The 25,959-nt window shown below is 40.1% G+C and overlaps 3 protein-coding genes across 4 annotated transcripts in view; 2 read left to right on the top strand and 1 right to left on the bottom strand.

The window, feature by feature from the left end:
• LOC109486253 overlaps positions 1-8,876 on the top strand; it is a 35,761-nt gene extending 26,885 nt beyond the window's left edge. Inside the window, 14 exon segments of the mRNA XM_019789998.1 lie at positions 126-162; positions 370-458; positions 1,220-1,449; positions 2,623-2,812; positions 3,297-3,363; positions 3,769-3,836; positions 4,243-4,323; positions 4,556-4,596; positions 4,719-4,812; positions 5,049-5,092; positions 5,396-5,480; positions 6,009-6,126; positions 6,485-6,600; positions 7,060-8,876. Coding sequence (XP_019645557.1) covers positions 126-162; positions 370-458; positions 1,220-1,449; positions 2,623-2,812; positions 3,297-3,363; positions 3,769-3,836; positions 4,243-4,323; positions 4,556-4,596; positions 4,719-4,812; positions 5,049-5,092; positions 5,396-5,480; positions 6,009-6,126; positions 6,485-6,600; positions 7,060-7,167 — 1,368 coding nt within the window. The 3' untranslated portion in view covers positions 7,168-8,876.
• A 1,046-nt stretch (positions 8,877-9,922) lies between these two features.
• Positions 9,923-13,722, bottom strand: LOC109486313 (pre-mRNA-splicing factor 38A-like). 2 transcript variants are annotated; one of them, XM_019790121.1, is made up of 10 exons: positions 13,554-13,722; positions 13,022-13,181; positions 12,570-12,691; positions 12,176-12,261; positions 11,864-11,905; positions 11,662-11,724; positions 11,285-11,403; positions 11,012-11,124; positions 10,488-10,530; positions 9,923-10,366 (listed from the first exon to the last, which is right to left on the bottom strand). In XM_019790121.1, exons 1-10 carry the CDS (start codon positions 13,681-13,683, stop codon positions 10,180-10,182), a joined length of 1,065 nt encoding a protein of 354 aa, XP_019645680.1. In that variant the 5' UTR covers positions 13,684-13,722; the 3' UTR covers positions 9,923-10,179. The 2 variants fall into 2 exon arrangements, with proteins under 2 accessions (XP_019645680.1, XP_019645681.1); XM_019790122.1 differs by having other exon boundaries at positions 9,924-10,366; positions 11,012-11,121.
• A 273-nt stretch (positions 13,723-13,995) lies between these two features.
• The window catches only part of LOC109486254 (origin recognition complex subunit 1-like), a 20,844-nt gene continuing 8,880 nt past the window's right edge, over positions 13,996-25,959 (top strand). The window contains exons 1-12 of the mRNA XM_019790000.1: positions 13,996-14,351; positions 15,345-15,463; positions 16,081-16,259; positions 16,503-16,626; positions 17,021-17,323; positions 17,616-17,798; positions 18,151-18,631; positions 19,160-19,753; positions 20,297-20,398; positions 20,927-21,098; positions 21,549-21,656; positions 22,252-22,401. Coding sequence (XP_019645559.1) covers positions 14,239-14,351; positions 15,345-15,463; positions 16,081-16,259; positions 16,503-16,626; positions 17,021-17,323; positions 17,616-17,798; positions 18,151-18,631; positions 19,160-19,753; positions 20,297-20,398; positions 20,927-21,098; positions 21,549-21,656; positions 22,252-22,401 — 2,628 coding nt within the window. The 5' untranslated portion in view covers positions 13,996-14,238. The remainder of the gene's footprint in view (positions 14,352-15,344; positions 15,464-16,080; positions 16,260-16,502; positions 16,627-17,020; positions 17,324-17,615; positions 17,799-18,150; positions 18,632-19,159; positions 19,754-20,296; positions 20,399-20,926; positions 21,099-21,548; positions 21,657-22,251; positions 22,402-25,959) is intronic.

Here is a 25,959-nt window from a genome sequence, read left to right as displayed (position 1 = left end):
TTCATAACAACAATCACACAAGAAACTCTAGAGGCAAACAGAATTTGAAAGAAGGGGTTTTGAGTGCAGATGTCGCCTTGCTTACATGTATTAACCAAAGGTTGCCTTTTATTTTTTATAAACAGGTCTACAAGGGTATAGTTGACATCATCAGAGAAATAGGTGAGAAAGCATAGTATTATATGTTTTGGTTGGGTATATTTTGCCCATATACTTTGAAATTGAAACTCTTTACTGAAGTGTTACACTATATGGTAAAACTTGGGGCCTTTTCACATCTAATGTCCATTTATATAAAACTGGAGGCTTTTTCACACCTGTGTTGACCAACTTATGTATGAAGACAGCATTTTTGGCTGTTCCCTTCAGCGTGCATCCCCCAGCTGGTGAAGCTGCTGTGTGCCTTACCAGATCAGGACAAGTCAGTCTACATGCTGTTGGAGGGGCTGGAACAGAAGGTGGAAATATTCTCTTATTGTTTATTTTCTTCCACCTTTATTTTCCACTTCTCAGCCTAAGGCCACACCAATTTAATTTCTTGGTTAACGAAAAAAAAAAATAAAATTAAAACAGCCCTAGGCATCCAATTATGGCCCAAAGTGGTATGATATGAGCCATGAAGTCAACACACCAGGCTGGTTCAAAATTTTGACAATGAATTTTGATTTTTTAATGATATCACTGCATTGAAAGATGGAATGACTTTAACAAGAAGTATGTAAAGGACTGTTTTCAATTGTTCACGGCAAAATACGAGCATTTTGCAGTTGATTCTCAATTTTTATTTTTATTTGCAAATCAGAAAAAATGAAGCGGCGAATCCGTTAACCAACAAACTAAATTGGTGTGGCCTAAAGCCACTTTTTAAAAGTTACCATCTTTGGCCAAATGCCACTTTTCAAGAGTTTTTAAGGGTCATATATTAAATATAATAAATAAATATATTAAATATAATAAAATAAATATATTAAAATCAAAAACTGTTTTCTGCCACACACTTGAAAATGATGTGGTTATCATAGGCAGATATTGCCATGTGCGGTACCAAATAGTGTCTTAATGCTTACGTCTATGGGGTAAAAAAAATCAGGACTGAGAAAAAACTGTCGTTATGGCCAGATGGCCAGCTAACAGAGGCAAAACTTGGGCAAGTTTGACTGTAGTTAAAAGGTAACTGACATCCTAACAGTGTACACCTTCCCCTGTGTGTTGTCCCCAGGCCAGGACCATGCTGCAGCACATGCACAAGGCAGCTAACGGCAGCATCCCCAAGAAGCCGGAGAAGGTGGAACCAGAGCCCATGCAGCCCTTTAAGTATGTGCCCCTGCCTATAGGGGAGTTCTACCCCTGGGACAACCAGTATATGATAGCCATAGAACAAAGCAAGCCACTGGACATCTCGCACATGTCCTCTGTGGTGGAAAAGACAGCCGAGGAAAAGCTAGCTAGGTGAGGTGGTGGGTGTACCTAACCGTGCCGTCCATGGAAGCCTGTTACCCCATCCCACTTCTGTTCACCTTTTGACTCAATGTCATTCTTTTGGTAAAGAGTCTTTTTTTCATCATCGCTATCCCTGTTTTAATAAAGGAAGAGAAAATGTAGGTAGATCTGTAGTTTTTTTCATGCCTATATCCATGCATGCTCTCATTTACAATAGGTTAGCATTTTTGAAATCATATCATCCCCACACTGTGATTAACATGTAGACAGCCCCATGTACCCATGTGTCTTTAGTAGCATAATATCAATATTCTGTGTACAGTTTTTCATTCTGAATACTGGAAATGTAGTGCTGCATTGAGTTAGGGTAGATAGATTTACTATTGAAATACTGGTCCAGGAACAACGAACAAATATTCACTATCAATTAGGGATAGGCATAGGCTAAAAAAAGAAGAAAGTGATATCCACTTCTTAGCTCACTGAAGAGCTTCCACTTTACTGGTATGCTACAAATGTATGTACAGTATTTACAGATTCACTTTAAATTCATCTAGCTCTTTTCGACAAGCACAAACAGTGGACCGCAGCTTAACGTTCCATCCTAAAGTCTGCTTATCGTGCATGTGGGGTGAGCAACAGCAGCCAGGATTCAAACTCCCTATCTCTTGGTCCAGGGACAGGGTCACTAACCACTAGACTATGCTCACTATCTTTTCCATTACCAAATCCACAGCAGCTGGATACTATCATGATCAGATAAATTGTAATAGAAATAATGGCTACCACCAAACAAACAGTGTTTGATCGTTCTTCCTTGTAGTGAGTTCATCAACTTGTACAGACAGATGACACTCTTGCAATGCAAAAGAAAACAATTTCTTACCATTACTACTGGCAGTTCACTATTGGTTAAAGATAGGCTAGAAAAATCCACAGCAGCTGGATACTATCATTATTGGATAAAGTACTCAGACTACAAACAAGCAAACAAACAGGGTTTGATGGTTCTTCCTTTATCAATTTGTACAAACAGTCTTGCACTGCAAAAGAGAATGGTAGTTTCTTTCCAAACTTCCAGTTTCATTTCTTACTGTTAGTTACTAGTACTACTGGCAGTTCACTATTGATTAAAGATAGGCTAAAGATTGGATAACAGTGTTTAATCGTTCCTCCTTGCAGGGAGTTCATCATCCTGTACCGTCAGGTGGCTGACGCGGTCCGGAGGCACGGGGAGGCGCAGCAGGCGCGGGACGCTGCAGCCGCGGCGCAGGCCTCGGCACAGGAGGCGCAGGTGGAATGTACACCTGACATCACCGCAGCAGCCTCCTGTAGTACTTCTGCAGTAGCCAAGTCTCCCGAGAAAATTACAGTAGGTTTCAGTAAAGGTTATTTAGATTGTACCTAATAGTATATGATACTATTAAGACTCTGTGTGATCTACCCAGCTTCAAGAAAGCTTTTATCCAAACAGTGTCACCTGGACCCTCAACTTCTACCTTTTAGTTTTTTAATGTTGATTTGTATGTTTATTGTTGATTTTGTGATGTAGTTAACTTGCACTCCAGTTTTGATCAAAAACTCTTGCAGAAAGGAAAGTTTATAATTGTATTCAAGATAACCTACAAGAACTTGATTGCTCAACAATTGTATAATATACAACTTACAACAACTTCTGCTCCCAATCAGCAAGTCTAGGAATCTCATCTAGTCCAGGCACCCCAAAGACTGTGTTATGGGATGAAATGGTATACTTGTACAGGAATTTCTATCCATGTATGTTAAACACCTGAAGTTGTCATCCTGGAAAAATTTTACTTTATATGTGAAACGATTCATGTTTTTAACATATGCAGACATCCATGGAGGAGACATACAAGAAAGACCTCAAAGAAATGCAGTTTGACAACTTTGAGTTTCCATGTAAGTCTGATACTTCGTTTTGAATTTGACTAAAGACTGGGCTTATGTATACAGTTGCACAATATAATAATGTATCATGAGCTTTTGCTAATGGAGAAGAGATATTTTGTAATTATTTTTTGTTAGCGGTGATGTGCAGTAAAGAATTACATCCCCTCTTGTTTCATTTGGCCAGTCTTTTCCCTCCTGACATCTGCTTGGTTTTCATGATAATGTATTCAACACACAACCATGGAACGAAAAAACATGATACTCAGCACAAAGCCAAGGGCTTCAGTTTAAATCTGAACTGTGCCCTGGAAATGGAACCCAATGCAGTTCCACACATAACTGCCTGGAGCGTAAGTCTTCAACTTAAGTGTAAACTTCTTTCATAACTCTAACCCTTGTATGATTGTTTTTCAGTGGAAGGGTCATCAGCTCACCACTACTCAACCCTCTATAACAAGTTCACCAAACCTATTCATGCTCAGGTAAGTCATGTTATGTCACAGGAAAAGCCACGAGCAAACTCCAAGTCAAGCCTCTGAAAAATGTTCCAATATGGGGGCCAGGCAACATTAGGTTTATCTACTGAAAACAGGACGTTCCTCCTATTATAGTAATAGTGTGAACTACTGTTGGTCAGTAATGGCTAATGCATCATACACTAGATGACTTGCCGTGGTATGATTGTATAGACAGAAAATGTTCTACAGGATGCAGTATTGGGTTAGAGATTTACAGTATTAACTTAAGTTTGATATAATTTTTGTCAGTACACCATTAGATAGAAAATTAGCATAAGTGTTACCAAATACTGGTGATTTAGATATACTTGGTGCTCTACATGTCAATAGTAACTGTTCTTCTAGAGAAAGTGTTTTCTGTCTGTTACAGATTGTAAGAATAGCCCAGGAGTTTTCGTCACTGTCATCATCCCTACCACTAGAACTATCATCGTCCATCTTTGTCCGAGTGGTGAGTATAAGATATTCTGTAGCCATTGCTAGAAGGAGTGTACATATGTATGTCTTTTAAGAAAAGGAGAACTGAACTTAGCACAACATTATGGAAGATACATTGTCATCATTTATTTTTTTCATGAATCACGAACAGAAACATCATAAATTTAGCGGTTCTCTGGACAATTATACAAATATTTATCTAGGATAATGAAATGTTATATATGACCAGTTATTTTTCTTTTCAGGATGACGAGAAAATGAACCTAATGCAAGCCCTGATCACAGGGTAAGTTAAACTTTGTCCAAAGAAATATTTTTTTCATTTTACCTGCTTGCTCCACCAGTTGCTTCCTAAAATCCAAGAACTAATGAATTAAATTGGTGTGGCATGCTCTATTTTGTTTCCAGGCCAGAGGGAACACCATACAGTGGTGGGTGCTACCAGTTCGACATCTTCTTTCCACCAAACTACCCCAAAGTTCCACCACAGGTAAACCTTCAGGTAAGGGCAAACAATCATTTTACAACTTACATATAGCTAAAGAATTTTCTTCTACTGGAAATGCTTGTGTTAAGTTGTTGTTTGAAACTATGATCATGATTATCAACTGATAGCTTCTTTAAAAAAATGTTATTCCATTTATGGATCATGAGTGTAATAGTCACCACACTATCAGTATGTGACAATCACATGTACATACCAATGTGATGTACATAATGTCATTGTATGTTTTACAGACAACAGGTGGTGGGACAGTGAGATTCAACCCTAACTTATACAGGTAATATCTTCAACTTTTAAGAAAGATTTACAAAATAATTATGTTAATTTCTCCTTTACAAAGAGCGTCATATATTGTTTTTAATTTGTAAGGGTTGTATTATGTATCATTAGGACAATACGAAAACTGAATTTTCTGGTTATTTCTGTTCAAAGTAATTCTGTTGTTAAATAACTAAATGTATTCCAATTTTTGCTGAATGAAATGTTACGTAATACCGGTCCCTTTAATTTTGATGTGTTAGGAAAAAGTTGAATGAAGAGTTTGACATTAAATGATTGATGTGTTTTCCTCTATCCCCAGCTGTGGTAAGGTTTGCCTGTCCCTACTGGGTACATGGGAGGGGCAGCAGGGAGAGCAGTGGAACGAGACATCCTCGGTTCTACAGGTAAGTTTTCCTTGTAGACTATGCTTAGTTTAGTGACATCTCTTTTCAAATCTTTATATATGGAAAGATGGATGCTGGCTAGAGCAATGGTCAGGGCTAAACTACCATTTTCCTGTGATTTTTTTTCTTTTTTCCGCAATTGAACTACTGTCACCTTCAAGTTGTAAGCATCTGATTTCAGAACATTAAAATGCGATACCCTTCAGTAAGTGAAAACTCAGACTGAGATAGTTTGATGGCAACATTACACGGCTGTACCCAATTTTGTTCTCTTTACCAAGTGATCAAGATATGCCAAAAAACAGTTACTCAAGCAACTGGATATGATTTTGGAAATGGTCAGACGTTTCAGGTAGCATCCACTACCTTTCTTCAGTAACTACTAGTGGATGCTACCTGAAACGTCTGACCATTTTCAAAATCATATCCAGTTGCTTGAGTAACTGTTTTTTGGCGTATCTTATTACCAGGATGTCTAACCTTCACGGACATATCAAGTGACCAAGAGTTGTAATAATTGCTCCACAGGTGCTGGTGTCCATCCAGTCCCTGATCCTGGTTCCAGAACCGTTCTTCAATGAGCCAGGCTACGAGCAGGAGATAGGTACAGACACAGGGAAGAGGCACAGCAGGGAATACAACGCAGGTACAGTGTATCTATATCGGTATAGCTGGTATAACCGCCCTTCAGCGTAACACATTAGCTTTGAAGGCATGTGGTGCAGCAGGAGCTGGCTACAATACACCAAATGACTTGTTACACCTAACCCTTGAAGCTCTAACTCTAAGCAATGTTTAAAGCTATCTAATGATAATCTGAGCTGGTATTAGGTATAGCAGTTGGGACATCCACCAGTTTATTAGTCATTTTGTACATCATACATAAGGTGAAGAAGAAATCAGAATCTTCCAGAATTATGTACTGTTTTTCAGGAATAAGTTGATGAATAAAACATTGTCACTTAAGAGCACTTGCTTGAACTTTGTGTTAACTGTTTCTCCAGATGTACGAGTGAACAACATCAAGCACGCCATCATCTCCCAGATACAGAAGCCTCCTCCAGCCTTCGAGAACGTCATCAAAACTCACTTCTTCATCAAGAAGGAATGGCTGATGAAGGTCAGACACCGTTGTTAGATTTTTCTCCAGTGCAGTGACTTTTTATCAGATTGCACAGTTCATATCTATGAAAACAGTGCCAGTTTTGAAGAGACTGTCTTTCAAAACAAAGAATAATTATTGTAAAACATTTTTTTGTATTGACTGCCAGTCTTGTATACAAAACTTCTGACTATACGGGGACAGTGTAACACAAGAAAAGCAAAATGATTCAAAACTTCCTAGAGTGCAGGAATATGTGAACTTAACTATCTTCAAAGACGAACTAAGGTGCTCAGAATATTTAGTCAACTGAAGTGCATCAGTTACTGTAATTTGTTAGACTGGAGTCAGTCAGTCAGTCAGAAATTTTTGTCCATTTAGTCTATTGTGCTAGAAAATAACTCATCAGAAAGGATTCCTACCAAACAAATGAACTTCCAAGCTAACACCATCTTGTTCTGTCCCTGCACTTTTCAGGAGTTTGAAGACGTGTTAAAGGAAAGCCCCAAGGATAAGAAGCTGTCCCGAGCACTCCAGGATCTCAAGTCAGAGTTCAAGAAACTACAGAAGCCTCAGGTGGCATAAGATCCTGACTCCAAGGAACCAGAGAACATCTATGGGAGCCCTCCCAACCCTCATGCATTGTCTTTTCTACCTGTACCAATAGCTGACCAACAGCAGAGTGGGCATCTCTGAAAGTCATGTGAAATTCAGTATTTTTCTAAGAGGACTATACACTTTCTGCTTACCACCACATCCCTTGCTACAGATTAAAAGAAGTGCAATATTCATTATACTTTCCCTCTTGAGATATGAGCAATATATTTTGACCCCATTTCCAATAGACTTATCAGCAAAAGTGAGCGATGTTCCACATTTAGTTAACATCTCTAAGTTCCAAAAATGGCAATAGATTTGTGTTTAGTTTATTGCAACATAAGCGTGTATTGCTATGTTGCCTCTTTCGTAGTCATTTTTGTAGGCATTCCTCCTAACACACATCGAAATGTTTTTTGGCCCTTTCAGCATCTCTCCAAAAGTAAGAGCACATGTACAGTTATGTGACAGTAAATTTCAGTGCTGCAATCATACGAAATAGCCATCTTGGAAACATACCCAATTTCTCACTATAGTCACAAGTCCTTCTGCTTTCAGTGCTCTACTGGAGAAAGCTTTACAGACCAACAGATGTAATATTTTTACCAATCGTCCAGGAAAACCTGTATATGCTGGTTGAACTACAGTGGCTGCGGCATAGTGGCAGAGGCACAATAAAATTGTGAATATTTTTCAACGTGGGTTGATAAAACTGTAGTGTTGAAGATTAGTGTTGTAACGGTCATACAAGAGCTGTGAATATGACGAAGAGTATTGCTATAATAATAACTGTTCTTTTTTCAAGAAATAACTTGTTACATGTAACTGTGTTGGCATACTGTTGGTGACTTGAACCATTGTCTGAAGGTATTTGTGGAAAGCCATGGAAAGTTCTTGTTGTCAAGAAAATCAGTGTGAAAAAAAGTGACAAAAGCCAAATATTCCTTAAGGCAGTTAGAAGAGTAAATATGTAGCCTTGATGTAACAAAAGAGTATTTAAGTTTCGTTAGTCAACATTTCTAAATGTTTCCTGAAATAATCTTGCCAGACATTTTTTCATGCAGTTGGGTGCTGTTAGCCTGGTTACCAAACTCATTTCAGCTGCTGAGTCTCTTTTGCGTTTTGGACAGGACATAAGAGACTGGGAAGCTAAAATAGGTCTGGTAACCAGGCTAGGGCACTGCTGAAAAGCAGTCGTATCAACCCATATTTCATGGATGAAGGGTAGACAACCAGGTTAAGTATTACATGTAATAAAAAATGAACCAAGGAACTGGATAAATTGTCAGAAATTTCAAATAGCACCAGTCAAATTCCATCAGTGACTGAAAATGGTTGACAACGAAAGATTTTGAATGCTACTCTGAAATGTCTGACTCATCAGAGTTTATCTGTTCTATCGATTTATTTTGTATTACCATAATTTTGTCATTCCTTTATGTTGCTTATCACAGTTCCAGCTTTACACAATCTAAAAGCAATCTAACATGTAGTTTTGTACACATGCAAGAAACAAATGACAGTGCTACCTAGGCCTAACCCATCGAAAATACAAAACTGTTGAGGTTTCTGTTACAGCCAGTATGTACTGAAGAGCAAAGAAATAGAGAAAAAAAAACTACCAGCTTGTGTAATAAATGTATTCCAAGACCTCTATTAAAGGTACAGCACTTTGAGATAGCTGAAGTGAAAGGCATCCAACTTGTGTCAGATTTTTCATGGTCATTTGAACTTCCACTGTATGACAGGGTTTAGGCATCCATGCACACTAGTCTGACTAAATCATGCTTCTAGCAGCCATTTTGCTGGTTAGGCCCTACAGATAAGGACTCCATACAACTTTGGGTATAGTGAGTTAAAACTCAGATGATAAGGCGTACACCTAGCTCTACTGTAGTCTTCAACAGAATAGCAACTTCAAGTAGGGACAGTCCATGTAGTAGTCAGCTCTGTTGCCAATTTTTCTGTCCTACATTTTCTTGCCAAGGTTGGGACAGAACCATAATTGGAGCAGTAAAGTTGGATTCATCTAACACGCTACAATTTTGACAGCGCCATAAGGTGATTGCAATGGTTATTTCTACCAACGCTTATCTTTTCAGATGCTGTAAATACTACTACAGCACTTATTTTGTTGTAATGGCTTTATTTAAAGTATATGAAACTTGAGATAAATGTGATCATTTGCACATCCTACCGAAAACAAGAATGCATTCCCTTTTTTCTCCTACAAAGCCCTTTATTTATAGCTATACGTGTGAACTGGTGGAATATGAAACAAACATGACAAAATGTGCAAATATCTGGTACTCAACTTTTCATGTCCGAGAGACACTTGATCATAGCTTATCCTGCCTGTATAGATTTCTTGTTTAAGGAATCAAAATGTTCATATTTATTTTCTTTCGTCCTTGGAACACAATACATGCAATGGCAAGAAAACAAGACTACTGTTTGGTTGTATGACAGAAGTGGACTCGACATATCCACACATACACACTCTGTTATTTTGCAAGTTTATTATCAGTAGTTTCCTGAACACAGATTTTGTGTAGTAAATGCAGCTAACAGTCAACGTAAGTCACTAGTAGAGAGAAATTACAAACATTCACACTGATAGTTTAGTGTTCATCCATTGGTCAATATTATACCAGATAACAGTGAGCCATCCTAGCATCAGAAAGAATGTACTGTGCCTGTGCAAAACCCTGATTTGGGGGGGTGGGGGTCGTTGAATGTTTGGTCAACGTTGCATCAGAATTTTACTTGTTGCAGACGATATCTTTTCCAACACAACATTTGGAAACTATACACGGGATGTTAACTAAAAGTATGAGACATTCTGCTGAAGTGTTAAGCATAATACATTACAGGTTTCATGCAGGTGCAGTACGTTCTGCTGACATGCTGCCTCAGAAGTGTTGGTTGGTTTTCTACATTTCCATTCTTAAGCTTACCTTTACACACATACATTATCACTCATGATCACAGTATAATACACTAGGGTCTCAGTGGAGCCATGCCCAGTTTGGCACGGAGCGCGTTAGCCTCTTGTATTTCTAACTCTTCCCGTGACATCTCTTTCCCCTTCCCTCGATCTCGATGACTGTCCTTGTCCCTCTTCTTGTCCTTCTTCTTCTCCTTGTGATCTTTGTGGTCCTTGTGGTCTTTGTGCTTCTTGGACGACCTGAAATAAAGGAGATTTACAGATTATTTCCATGGTATAGGCACGCAGGTAGAAAGCAAAATTTATCAGTGATGACAATTTTTTACTCTTTCTCTCCAGAATAAAATGACAAATTTCTCACCTGTGTGGAGAGGCTGATCGGGAGCGATGGCGTCTGCGAGATGCTACAAAAATGAAACAACAACCAGTGAATAACATGAAAAAAATTCACCTCAAATTTTTCTTTTGTCACATAGGTAAGAATAATGTGGAAAGTCCTCTGATGAAAACATCACAACATTTACAGTTTGAGTTTGTTAAGATCCACAACTAGCATGCCAATTTACATTGTAACTTTAGCAAAGCTAGCAAAAGATAAAAGTAACAGTAGTCCCATAACCTTGTGTGTGTTGTTATCCACTGTGTCAAGCGCATGGTATTTGAAGGCTGAGCCCATCCCTCTTCCACCACCTTTTACCACGCAGGTACACATTTTACACCAAGATGAAGTGAGGATTGTCTTGTAATCTGCCTTTCCCAAAGGCAACAAGAGCAATGACATGGCAGGATTCGAACCCAGTGCCTCTGGGTTGGGAACTTGGGAGCCAAACACCCTGCCATTACACCACACAACAATTGAGTACCAAGAGATGAACCCTGTCCTACCTGGTGATCTTGACCTGTGTCTCCTGTCCCGTGACCTTGAGCGGCGTCTGTGCGGACTCCTGCTGCGGTGCCGTCGGGGAGACGGGCTTCTCCTGGGAGATCTGCTCCTTCTGCTGAACACAGGAGTAAAGACAGCTGTCGTATACATCTTCAAGGAGGTATAAAATTTCATTTCTTCATTGGTCTCTACATCATGTTTTTACAAACAACACAAAAAACAACTGCAGTTTAACTGTATGATGCTAGGGGCCAAGACTGATCATAACACGGTACCTTCTGTGCGGTGAGCGGCTTCTGCTTCGGCGGTATCGCGGTGACGGGCTGCGCCGGGGTCGGTCCAGGTCACGGTAACTGCCGCGGTGATAGTCGGGGGACGGAGACCGTCTGGATTCCTAAATACAAACATCCAGTGGAGCAACACATTAGACATACTTAGTAGGGGTCATAACAACGAGAAGTTTATCAGTGCTACGGCTTGAACTGAATTCAGTTAGTCCACAATAGTTACTTTGCATTTCAACAGCATATTCTGACAAGATTTGTCTTGTAGATGTTTCAACTTTACCAGCATACTGCCCAAATGCCATGGTCTACTGGTAAGTGCTGTTGAAGCCCTACTGCTACAGAAGAAGAAAGTTTTGTACACTGACCTTGACATCCATCTCTTCATCACTGGACTCCACATCCTCAAGGTCATCATCCAGGAGACTCACCTGTGACGGAAAACAAAGAACTTTATTTCTTCAAACTATCAGAAGTATGATGATAACTATTAATACAAATACTGGAAGGTGAAAGGCATAGAATTCATTCACACCTGATATCAAACCACACCATTTTAATAGAACTTACCCTAGGTTCAAGTGTGTTGGACTCTTCCAAGACATGTCGACCCTAGAGAATAGGAACAATGAAGAATTAGTACTGAATACTACTGATATAGTACTCCGTCTTCAACTGAACATACATTGTATGTAGAATAAATTGTAGTTGCACAAGACTTTGGTCATATTTTATTCTCTTTCCTTCTCTGCAGTTAGTTTCAACATGTGAACTTACACAGTATTTTTACTGGTACTTTACTCTGACTGAACATACATACATGTACATGTAGATGTAAAATTAATTGTTCCTACCATATTCAATTCCCTTTCTACAGCGTACCTGTATTCTGGGCAGGATGGTGTCACAGCTGCGCTCCTCTCTCAGCAGGTTATCAACAAACTCATCCACATGGGACAGGTTCAACTCTGGGGAAGATAAAGACAAAACATGTTAGGTCTACAGTTCACTGTATATAGTGATCAGTCTGTGTTGTACATCAATGCCATTCTGTCTACTTTATCTGCAATATTGATTCCTGAAGAGCCTCCAACATGCCAGGACATTGCAAAGCTACTGATGAAACTGCAATAGGCCATGGCAATTTTTTAAGCCAACCTATGGTGGCAAATGGTAACTAACTGTCTAGCAAATGGATACTGCCTGGCCAATTTGATACTTTGCAGCCACCAAAATATCTGCTTGGAGATTAATCATTGTGTTCTGCTGTACTTACTGCCCATGCTGTCCATCCACTTCACCTTCCTGTAGTCGTTCAGCAGAGGTTCCAGGTACTTAAACACGTCCAGAGACGATCCCGTCAGTCGCATGTACATCGCTCCCAGACAGCGCACATACCTGTACACACAAACATGCAAAGTTAAAATTATATCTTCAAGGATTCTGCACATTTACTGGCTTTTGTACAGTTACTTTTGCTACATTTCACAATTCATCTATAGATCTAGCAGTATTCAGCAGAATTGGTCACATTGTGAAAAATTAGGGGACTGACCTTGTGCCCTTGGGAGAGGCTTTACACGGCTTTCCTCACTTTGCTCAGGTGTTAATGAGTATGCCAGAATGATCATTATCATGATAGTGCGCATCAAAAGAAAAACCAATTGAAAGAAAAACCATATATCAGACTACCAGCAAAAACGCCCGAATCCAGAGTCTAAGACATACTTGAACTCATCGTTCTTGATGAACTCCACGATGATGTCCTTCTCAGGCTGGATCTGCAGCATCTTCAGCACCAGACAGAGGAATGGGGTGGGCTTGATGTTCCCTCCGTACACACCACCGATGTACTTCAGCTCCATAGCCTTGTCTACAAGCAGCTCCGCTGGGGTGGGCAACAATAAAAACATGAAAATACATGCATGTATTTTAGTACTAGTAATACAAAAGGTTGTGTGTAGTCTAAAATTATTATGTGAATCTATATCAAATGTTGCCCAGTGAAAATAATGTACTGTAAATAAATTATGTTGCAGTACATTGCATTTCTTACGTTATAAACCAATGCAAGATCGCTCCTATTTGGTATCTGCAGTACCTGTAAGCTTTTATTCCGCTATACACCGTATCTGCAAACCCAGATATACTAGTAACTTGTTATAATTTTAGTGCAACTGCTAGCCCCCCTCCCCCAAACACGCACATGACTTGTCTGATAATACGTCGTACAATGTAACACATTCATCCAAAAGCTTACCTGTGAGACCAAAGCATTCTTCCTTCCAATATTTAGACTCGTAGATTCTCGATCTGATGATTTTTTCCACCAAATACTGCGGATTTGTCCCCTTGACGCTGTGAGCGTCTTTCACGGTTCGGTTCGCCATGTTAGACACAGTACCCGGATGTAGAATCTGACCTGCAGTAACCTTTGGGCAAAAGATTTGTTATAGGTGGCTTCTGTTGTCATTATGCGTGCCGGTACAAATATCTCACTAAACGATTCTTTATTTGTTAAAAGTACAATTAACTAGGAGAAAGCACATCAGAAAACATACATTTTATAGTTAACTGACTTAAATTGAGTTATATGTCAGAATATTATCCAAAGATATACATCTTCACGTCAGGCACAATATTAACTGTGGATTGAACACTTTCCCGCCAAAAATCGGAGCTCTTTAAACCACCTGACCGTGTAGCCTTTGCTCTGGTCAGTGTGGCCAGGGGTTTATTGAACGAATGGAAGAATCTTCGGCTTCAGAGACGTTTTTGCAGCACCCTCTAGTCTGATATCTAATAGTACCACCCTGTACTGGGTCCGATTAGATTAGATATTGACGTTAAGCTGTCGGAAGTGGCTGTAGCGTATTCTGTTTTGTTGAGTTGCCCCCCTCCCCACTTCTTCTACTGCTTCCAGTGCAGCAGTGTAGTTTGTGACCATGCCTAGGACGTCTGCAGGCTACTTCAGCCGTGTGGAACAGAACCCGGAGTTCTCGTGGGTCGGGAAGGGGTTACAGCTGGAGAGGAGACTGAAAGATCGCCTTTACTACAGGTAAATATAATTGTAAATGAGGAGAGGGTGATTTGGTGCACAGCTATATGTATAGCGTTATACTTTATACTATGTATATTATCATGTTTGACAGTAGTATAATTTCTACTTCTTGCCTGTCAATATTTTTCTACATAGGCTAAAATAAGAATTTTTTTCCTTGTGTGATGGGAATTGAAGCTGGACCTGAAGATTACAATGACAATGCACAACCCACTGAGCTTACTGTAGAGGGCGTTAATGGGGGCCCACAAGCCCTTTTCCGTAGAGCGTAATCGGCCGTTTTAATTCTACGTAGAGCGTAGACGGACCGCTCTTTGCATTTTGCGTAGAGCGTATTCGCCGTTTTAATTCTACGTAATCCGTTGTAGCCACTTGGAATTTATCGTAAGGCCACACCAAGTAAATTTTATGGATGACGTCCGCGCGCGCATTGATTTTGGCCTGTTCCTAGAAAAAAAAAACAAGAAATCCTGCTTCCTGTAACTATGACCAAAGAGTCACGACAGTGCCGCAAATCATCAGATTGACGTGAAACCCGTAATGCGAAAACAGGACAGGACGACAACTGCTGTTCCACCTGATTTATTGCTGTTTTGATGATGAATAAAAGACTTCTTGCTTGTTACACTGTGTCACCTCATTCAATTTGTGTCCTAACATTTTTCATCTCTTAGTATATTTCTAATCTAGGCATCTTGTTTTTTAGGGCCCTTCTTGTTTTTTTTTCGCCCTCTCGCATTAGATTTAGGGTCTCCAAAGGACGTCATCCATAAAATTTACTTGGTGTGGCCTAAAGCGTAATCGAGAGGTTTCCGAATTCAGCGTTGAGCGTTGTCGGGACCCCCCCCCCCTGCAGGCCCTTGTTAATTTGAATGGTATTCCTGTGCTGCATGTCAATAAGAATTTTTCACTATTGATAATAGCCTATCAATAGCCACTTCCATAATGATATTCACGGATTTTCATAGTGAAGTATTGTCTATGTTCCAGTGGTTTCCAGCATGGTGACATTACAGTGTCAAAGGGAGACTTTGTGTACGTGGAGAATGCTGACTCTGTGGACCCAGACGACCGTTTTGTGGCCAAAGTCAAGGCCTTGTATGACACAGGTGGGGGATTGTTCAACTGTATAGCAAAATATTAGTTTCCAACAGACTCCTTTGCAGGCTGAATGAATAGCAGAAAATGGCATAAAAGAATATAGCTGGCCAAGTCCCCTGGCCAGCTACATTTTTTTAGGCCAATTTCTACTACATGTATTTATTTAGCCTGCAAAGGAGTCAGGTGGAGACTAGCAAGACATACCCGAAAAAGGTGAATGTCAGACCAGCCAATTCAGCCAAACTCCCAGGTCAACTCGGCCCAATACTGGAGACAGAAATTTAGGCACAAACACACACAGTGACTGTCTTTTTGCACTCGTTGGCACATATGGTTGGCAAATTTAAATTATCTATTTTACTCTATTACAAGTTAGGTTAATGCCAAGAACTAAGAACAAGGCCTCTTCTGACATGCTCGATCTTTCTAATTATTGCCAGTCTATAGGCGAAGTAATTGAAACTGACCCATTTATAGCCCCAGCGTGCTATAGAGAAATTGGTCAGGTGGCTAGTACTTTTCTTATGATGGTCTGGCTTCCAGGCGAGAAAAGCAATAGATTCTTCAAATGACGTGTCAAAGTTGCTCATCAGAGTATCAGACGTTTGCTTTCTCGTCTCCCTAGGAGATGATGATGATGATAGTCGCCACGTGGCTGTTGTACAATGGTACATGTGGTACAAAGAAATCCCCGCCGGCAAGAGGCGTTTGGTACAGTCCAACGACTCGCGGGAGGTCTTCGAGTACACAAACAAGCGCGTGGACACAGACATCGACGCTGAAACCATCTGTGGCCGATGCCAGGTAGGCAGCCCTAATTTAGTTCACGATACATTGTACAACAGATTAAACTATTGATCATACTGATTGATCACACTGAACTCTATGATTAAATACGTGAAACGCACTCTTAAGTATGGAGAAACAACCTTGTGGGGGACAATTGTCTAAAATAGACAAGAAACAAGCCATGCTAAAGAAATAGCCCTACACCTTCAACTTTGCATTCCCATTTCAGAAAGTGATATTGAATGTTCCTGATTTCAGATTGTGACGACCAGCCCAAATGATGACCCTGATGAGGCTATTGATGAAGAGGATACAGAACTGGATGTCTTTTTTGTCCGTTACGCCTTTAACGGGGATGTCTTCACTGCCATCATGCCTCCGGGTAGGTTTTACCCTTTACAAGGGGTTTTTCCAAAGCCCTGCTTTCCTGCTGGCATGCAGTGTTTTTATTTTAATCTTTACCATTTTAAACAAAAGTCATGCTAATCTTGTCTGTTGAGATGATGAGATTGGCCATGATTAACAAGAAGATTCCATCAAATGACAAAATGAATGACAGTAGTGAAAATATACTTTGTGGAGACTACAATTTTACAAATGTCACACATGTGGGTTGCCTTCAACAAATGTTATTTTAATATATCTCCTAGTTCCAAGAACCTGGCATTCTGTATAGAATTGTCTATACACCTGTCCATTAGTCCATTTTTTTAAAAATAAAATTGCTGTAATGTTATTCAGATGAGTTTTCAGTAACAACATTAATTTTGTTTTAGTTAGAGAATCTTCAAAGACACCAGCAAAGACTCCTCTGAAACAGCAGCCCAAAACTCCAGCCCAAACACCCTCAAGATCAACGAGGTCACGGTCAAGGGCGTCTCGAGATGACGACAACAACAACAAGTCCAGGCAGTCTGCTGGAAAGACACCAGCAAAGACTCCTGGGAAATCAAGCTCAAAGGCTTCTGGGAACACGTCCAGAACTCCTGCTAGGTCAGAGGTCAGGAAAACTGGAGGAGCTGATTTGAAAACTCCAGGAAAAACTGGACGTAACAGGGGAGAAACTCCAGCTAAGAAAGGTATCATGTTGTTCTTTAAATTATGGTGTATATAACTTTGTGTATAACTCTATCAAAGTATACAATATGTAAAAGTGACTGTTTTAGACAAATTCTTTCTTTTGTATATTATGGATGGATTTGTAACAGTGTGGTCACTTCTGGCTATGAAATCACACAGGCTTTCCAAAACATAATTGATAAGTTTCAATAATCAAGGACTTTCTTCTTTTTCAAAACAGGAGAGTTATCTTTTTTTTTACCTTGTTTGCATCTGAAGAGATTTCATTGCCTTTTACTGTTCTCCCCACAGTTCATCTGGTTTCACCAAAGAACAGGTCCTTCTCCACCACTGATGTCCTGGATATCCTGACTTCACCTGAACCAGATGTCTTCTATGATGATGATGATGATGATGATGATGATGACAGTAGCAGTGATGAGGAGGAGGAAGAGGAGGATGATGCCATGGCTATGAGGAGAGCTCTGTCACCTGGTGAGTTTAATTTAGTTAAGAATATTGAAATGTTTTTGTGGGTCCCTGCTGTGGATTAATGACTTAGATAGCAAGGCCATGAAACCATGTGATGGAAACCTTAGGTGGAAAACAAATTGTGTGTGATTTATTTTTATAATAACCCTGCCAAAATCTTCATTGTGATTACTTTTGATCAAAAGTTTTTCATGTGTTACCAGTATGCTGAATATTGACATTGACAAGTAGTTGTCTACTTTCACTGATTAATTTCATCACTGAAGATCATTCTGGTTATAGAGATATACTGGAATGTTCTGTGTACAAAGAATGAGCTCAGTTTTTTAAACTCTTCGTTAATGTTTACTTCTAGATGGTGCAACACCTTCAAGGAGCAGAAACAGACAGGCACTGAAGAAAGCTGCACGGGACAGAAGGGAAGACCTTTCTAAGGCCCCTGTCCCTGTGACAACCAAGAGAACAAGATTTAGCGTAACAAATGACAAGATAGAGAAAAACACGGAGGAAAAAAATCAGAAGATGCGCGACAAAAAACGGCTCAACTTGCTGAATGGCATCGTTCTTCTAGAACCTGTTCAAATCGCAAAACTCACTCCTCCAAGAAATGGCTTACGTCTGAGAATGGGCAGTAACCCCAAGGACGTCACAAGTAGTCTGAAGACGGTGGCTAAGGCAACTCCAAGACATGAGGCGGAGATTAAGAAAACAACAGTGACTCCAAAGCTGTTGAAGAGAGACCAGAAGGGATGGGAGGTTGTGGCTAAGACAGGTTCTGCGAGGAAGTCCACACGGCTGGCAGAGAAAAAGACACCATCAAGGACATTGAGAGCAAGGTAAGAGAAATAAGTCCAATCATTGAGATGAGATTTAGGATCTGTATAGGCTGGAAGGAAAGTTTTCTGTACCAATAAACTCTGAAAATTTATTTATTAATTTAAATAGCACTGTAGGCTGAAACAGTTGGATTTGTATTGTAATGTACATAATTTGTAACATGGCTGCATAAAAGATTGACTGTCAGTTAGATTTAACACATCCGATATCGATGATGATATAAAAATTATATAATTGTAGGTACTGTATACATTAAAATAGGAAGCAAAACACATTAAAAATACAAATATATTCTGCATTGTTGGGAATCTTGAAAGTCTATATAATTATTATAGTGTCCCTGTACAACAGTCGTGAAGTTCTGAATGATTTTGAGAGTTCTAGGGATAAATGACTGTCTGTGTCTCTTCTACAATGTAGGTTCATTGGTTTTTAGTTCATTACTGTGTGTTATCATTTGTGTGAAGGAAAAGGATCTCATTGTTTCATCTCACATCAAGTTTTGTTCCATTATGTTTCACTCTTAGGTCCAAGCAAGATCTAGAGTTAGAACATGCAGACAGTGACTCAGACGGACCCAGTAGTAGGAAGAAATCTACCAGAGGAGAATCCAGCAAGAGAAGATCCACTGTGCGATCTAGAGGTACAAAACTAGATCTAGAGTTAGAATGTGGGGACAGTGACTCAGATGAATCCAGTGTTAGAAAGAAATCCACCAGAGGAGAATCCAACAAGAGAAGATCCACTGCGCGTGGGAAAGTCCTGAAGGATCTATCTGGTGATGAAGACACTACAGACGACGATGAAGACTACAGACCCAGCCAGAAGATACCAGCTTCATCTAGGAGACATCAGCAAAACATCAGGGACGACTCAGAAAGCGACTCTAGTGAAGACAGTAGTAGTAGTGATGACGAAAAGATTCCTTCTAGAAAGTCTTCAAGGAAGTCTTTAAGCAGAGCAACGCCAGCTAAGAAAGTAGTTAAGACACCGAAGAAGACCCCTGCGAAGACTCCTTCACGACGGAAGAGTGTGCGGGTAGACGACATGATGCCAAACATTCCCAAAACTCCACGCCAAAGAAAAGAACCAATGGGGGTTCTAGAGCAAGCCAGAGCCAGGTGTGTAGTTTGTACTTACAAGGCAAGGGCATACATTACAAGTATATGTCATGATCATACCGGTAGTTTATTTGTTTATTTTGATATTTCACAAAGTGAAGGGAGGGCAAAACAGGTGCATACGCACCTTTACAATTTGCCCTCCCCCATACAAAGACACATGCAACATCAAAATTTACATACATTTTGTAGTCAATAACTAATAAGTATAAGAAAGGTACACTAGTTATGTTACCACTGGAGGGTAGTTATGTTACTATTACTATTAAGTACATGTACTACTAGTATTAATGATGTTTTGTTTTGAATTGAGTTGAGATGCTGGGAAAAAGCTCATTCTCCTTTTTTTGTAAAAGTTCTCTTCTTTTCCAAGTACACAAATTGGTTTTGTCAACTGTGACTGAATCATTGAATGATATTATTTTTATCTTTACGGCACAGTCTTGTTCAATAACAGCATTGGTTTTGAATAGATATTGATTTTACTCAGTCGTGCTAGTCACATTGTATTTGTGTGATTATCTTCCTCTTCCACATGTGCAGGCTTCATGTGAGTGCAGTTCCAGAGTCTCTGCCATGTCGAGAGTGGGAGTTTGGAAACATCTACTCCTTTGTGGAGGGCAGACTGTTAGACGGGACTGGAGGGTAGGGCTCTGTTTCTCAATCATTGCACTTCACTGAAAAACTACACTTTTTAACTATCACTTAGTCAAGAGTGACAGTATTGATTCCTGGTACTATCCTTAGGAGAAAAACGTATTCTTTTTCTTTTTTTCTTATACTGTATCTGTGAGAAATCAAAGCAAATCACATGGTATCTCAGGAAAGTGCCAGGAAGACGTGAAGATAATTTCTTTATGTTTTGAAAGTATATTACAAGTTCTTTCATCAGCCCTACTGTTGGAAGTTCCCAAGACCTTGTTTTACCACTTCCTGTATATATCCAGTTACCTCACTAATAAGCAACAGTTGAAGGTTAGACATCCAGGTCATAAGATACACCTAAAAACAGTTACTCAAGTAACTGGATTTGACTTTGGAAACAGTCAGATGTTTCAGGTAGCATCCACTACCTTTCGTCAGTGACACTAGTGACTGCAGGAGACTGTCCATTTCCAAAATCATTTCCAGTTGCTCGTTTTTTGGCATAACAGTTGTATGTCCTGTCCACAGGTGCATGTACATATCCGGGGTCCCGGGAACGGGAAAGACCGCCACGGTACACGAGGTCCTGCGCTGTCTGCAGGAGGAAGTGGACGACAGTAACCTGCCCGAGTTTCAGTTTGTGGAGATCAACGGCATGAAACTGACAGACCCTCACCAGGCCAACACACAGATACTCAAGGTCTGTCTGTTTCAGCCTCTGTTTATTCATAGGTGGGGTTGTGTGGCGTAAACGGTAGCATGTTTGGCTCAAGACCAAGAGGTCCCTATTTCGAATCCTACCCATGTCACAGATCTTGTGCCCTTGGGAAAGGCACTTTACACGACTGTCCTCACTTAACTCAGGTGGAAATGAGTCCCTAGCTTCGGTTAGGGACGTCCCTCGGATAGGACATTACATGGAGGTCCCGTGTTTGCAGGGGGAGAGCCACACCCTATGCATGTTAAAGAACCCACCACATTTATCAAAAAGAGTAGGGGACCTTCCCGGTGTGTGTGGTTCAAACCTTACAGTATGGTCTCAGGTCTGACATCTTGAAGAGGTGATAGTCACCTGCTATGTCAATCCTTACACAAATATGGTAAATTTTCATAAATAAATGATGGTAAAGTTTGACGTTGTGTGCTCCAGGCCCTGACAGGACAGAAGGCCACTCCTGAACATGCTGCTGAGATTTTAGACAAGAGGTTCAACACACCAGCTCCACGCCGAGAGTCCACTGTTCTGCTAGTGGATGAGGTACGTTTTCTCCTCAATTTTGTTGACCTTCATTTCTGTATGGGCCCACAGGTGCTTTGTTTAACCTTAAAGGCACACTGAAGTAGCTGTTTGACTACCAACTCTGTTATCAGTTATGGGATACCAACAGACAGACAGTTAAAACAATGGTATCACACCTCGCAAAAAAGGGTAAAGGGGACAAGATGAGATGCATAGAAGTGTTGTAGACTTTACATTTAGTTACAGTCTGTTGAAATGTGCATGTTATAACTCCTTCATGGGTGACTGCCTATTCTGACTTAAATGAATGACAGTGAAAACACATCTTTGTGGAACAATTACAATGTACTGGTACATGTATACTGGTCTCCAACTCCAATAATTTGACTGGCTGGAATTTTCGACAGAATCACACAGTCTTCTTCAGCTGTCTGACCCAATCGCTAACTGTCATGTATTTCTGATCTTTGCTTCTCTTCAGTTGGACCTATTGTGGACAAGGAAGCAGAGTGTGATGAATTATCTGGAATTTTAGACAAAATCACTCAATCTTCTTCAGCTGTCTGACCCTATCACTAATTGTCATGTATTTCTGATCTTTGCTCCTCTTCAGTTGGACCTATTGTGGACCAGGAAGCAGAGTGTGATGTATAACCTGTTTGACTGGCCCACCAGGCCCCAGGCCAAACTTATCGTGCTGGCCATTGCAAACACCATGGACCTGCCTGAGAGAATGATGATGAACAGGGTATCCAGTCGCCTGGTTAGTACAAGTGCCTGTGTTTTTTGTATAATACTTTTTAGGGTTCTCACCATTTTTTCATAGAGTAGGGGTCAGGTACAGAAGGACATCTTTCTGCGTTGCAAGCCTTGCATGAAGTCTCAAAGACATGACCACAGTAAGATGTCAGGTATCTCTGAAAAATGTTCAAATGCATAAGCCTCTGATCATGAGACTCTTATTGAGGGACAAATTTTGCTAATAATAGTAAGTATGTTTTCCCTCAGTGATAGCTTCATTTGTTCATCATATTTTGATTGATTAAAAGATTTATGGAGGCCTGAGGTTCTGCCCCCAAAAGAAACACCCCTATGTTGGTTGAAAGACAGTGTAGGGGGCTGAATCACACCATTATTGTCCAAATCACAGCATAGTGGGCCTCTATGCTCAAACATCCTAGTGAGAACCCTTGTGCCATTGTCTTTTTCAAAGTTAAAGCCAGTTTGTCTTAACTGCTGGACGATGTTTTTGTTTGACGTAAGTTGTGCCATGTGCCACCCTCCCCACATGCATTCACCACAGAACTGAGATGCTTACAGCATTTGGCATTAAATTATCTCGACTTGGAAACCATTTATGTCTCATTCATGTTATGAAGCGACCCGCTTTTCTTCAGTCCCCTGGGTGGTCACCTTGGGCAGGTTTGACTGTAGTGTACTCACATGCACTGCACTGAGGATGAAATTATAATGGTTTCTTCTGCTTAAGTTGCTGTTAATGGCTAACTGAGTGGGGAGGATTAGCATTTCTCAGTTTATATCGGGTGACAGTTCAAGGCTTCACACCCTCAAGGGTAGCTATCGTCTCTTCTGGGAAATAATCCTGACATAAATAACTTTATGTCAGGGACTTTATGTCATACGTGGGCCACGATTACGTTCGATACGGGCATTCCGGTCTGTGTAATAACTAGTGGTACGGCCCGGGGGTTCTTTAACGCGTACGGCCCAGCTTCCAAATGTTCCATAGAACGATTCAAATGCATTTCGCCCTAACCGCGTGCACTGCTTTCGAAAATTCAAATACAAAATTCGGACGTTGGAATTGATGTTGTTGCATTTTTTGGGTTTAGGGACACCAAATTTTCGCTCATTTTGCATTAAAAGGCGTGTTTTCTTGACATAAATAAAATACAACACGGTGTATTCCATATCACCCTCGGTCCCAGCCTCCTGTGGATGGCCTCCTGCCTTCGGCTGTTGGGCGATTCGACGCGCGGCCGGGCTGGTACCTCAGGCGATACGGAATACCCTGTGTTTATTCTATATGTATATGCGATGGAAGGATATCTCTTCAGGTACAAGACAAACTGTTAATAATAATATGTTTCTTCAAACTAACTCTAATTTTGGGAAATCGACAGAAAAAACACATTCTTTTCCTGTCAAAGATGCTACTGCACACATTGGGAATATTTGCGTAGGTTCCACAATGCCACAGAGATTAATCTGGGGGAAAGGAAGCATCACTTTCTACCTGTAATTATACCCAGAGGTGAGATTTTCAAAAGTCAGTTTTCATCCCAAAACATGACTTCTCACAACCATGTTAGCATTTAATGTCATTTCGGAACAGGTTCTGAGAAATTCGGAACAGGTTCTGAGAAATTCGGAACAGGTTCTGAGAAATTCGGAACAGGTTCTGAGAAATGTGAACTCAAATCTGGAATCTCAAAACCCTTTCATCACTTTTTACCGTGACTCCCGTCACGGAAGACTTGGGATGTGCACTGTTAATGGACTCACAATCTAGGGGATTGATTGATTGATAGCTAGATGTTGTGTCCTTGTGATGAGCACTTCACATGGCTTTCCTCGCTCCACCCAAGTGTAAATGGGTACCCAATTAGGCACACTGAGTGGGAGGTAAAATGTGGAAGGAGAGGGATGGGCTCTTCTTTCTATTGCTTTGTCAACCTATAACCAGCCCTCTGCCCTCTAGCCTCTTAAAGACTATTTGACCTTAGCCTACTTACTAATAATAGATTTGTGCATTTATCATTATGTAAAAAATAATAAAAACGTTAATCTTCAATGTCAGTTGGACAGAATGGACAAAACCTCAGGTCAAGGGCAATTTTATGATATCTTCTGGTTTCTTGATCCGTATGATGTACACATTTGGCCATTTATGATATATATAATAAGTGAAGTCGAGAATTTATTCAGTTGATTGATTTTCTGTTCAAATTAATCCGGTTGATTCATTTATTGCGTAGGTGTAACTTAGAAAATTAAGTCAGTTGATTGATTTATTTTGTATTACCTTGATGTAAGTCAGAGAATTAATCCAGTTGATTGATTGATTTTTTGTATTGTATAATGATCTACCTGGACATCTGACCTTCATCAATGTAGAGCTGCATCTCTAATATCTACAATTACAATGACAGCCCAATGTTATTAACTTCATATTAATTTCCCATGTACTCGGACACTGTTGTAATCGTTGTCTAATCGGTGCAGTTTACGTCACTCAACGCTTTATGATAACCTTTAATTTCACGGGCCAGGAACTGTTTCAGAGTGACCTATATTTCAGTTACGATTACTGCCAAACTATTCGTACCTGGGCTCTCACTAGAAATGTCAAGCAAGGTTGCGCTTCAGTTCAGTGGACGTTGAAAGGAGCAGATTTTGATGAATTGTAACCAAAATTACCTTATACTTATAGGAAATATAAACGTAACTAGAGAGGTAACATTTACCTCAGGATGGTCTCGCCCACTATTTATGCCGATGCCTTTATTGGGGAAGGATTATATTGCTGACTTTTAGCCACTGGTACTATAAAGTATGCCCATATTTGGAAAGCCCGCACCTTCCAAAGTGCTGGGGTCATTGACCTGCGGTCATCGAACATTGTTCTAAAATTTCGAAAAGTTCGAAACGGGTTCTAAAGTTTGTTTTGGGGCTTAAAATGCAACTTTTATCACCCATTTTTTCCCAATAAAATCATTTGACATATATGTCAGACAAAAAGACCAAAGTTCAGTGCCTTACGTATCGACCTACCAGCTTGCTGAGCTCTAGCCTTAGTTATGAAAATCAACGAGTGCATCATTCATCTGACAAAGGTTGATGAGTTCCACCAAAAATTCATAGTGTCTTGAGTTTCCTTTTGTGTTGAAAGTAAGCTTTAACTATAGATTCTACCTACACAGATGAGCTTTCATTTGAATATTATGAAAATATCAATGAAAATAAGAGGAAACTGAGCATAAACAATATGTTTTCCTTCGGTAAACATTTACAAAGTGGTGCTGCACTATCATTTCATTACTTCCCGTGAATCCTGACTTATGCAAAACCTTGTTGTCTACTTTGTACATGTAGCTGGTACAGACAGGCAGCAGACAAGGGGTCAGGCATGCCATTATAGTTGATGTCTCCCTATAGCAAAATGACACCAAACTCTTTATCAGGTTTCACCAGACGGTACCAAACGATGTTCTCAGTCAGATGCATCCACTGATACTCTCTCCAATTGGCTAGACATTGTCACATCTGTGTTTTTCAGAGCATCGGGAATGTGTAACTT

Source organism: Branchiostoma belcheri, unplaced genomic scaffold (assembly GCF_001625305.1).
Source record: "Branchiostoma belcheri isolate BF01 breed outbred unplaced genomic scaffold, Haploidv18h27 scaffold8, whole genome shotgun sequence".
Lineage (NCBI taxonomy): Eukaryota > Metazoa > Chordata > Leptocardii > Amphioxiformes > Branchiostomatidae > Branchiostoma > Branchiostoma belcheri.
This window is presented reverse-complemented; position numbering and strand designations above follow the sequence as displayed.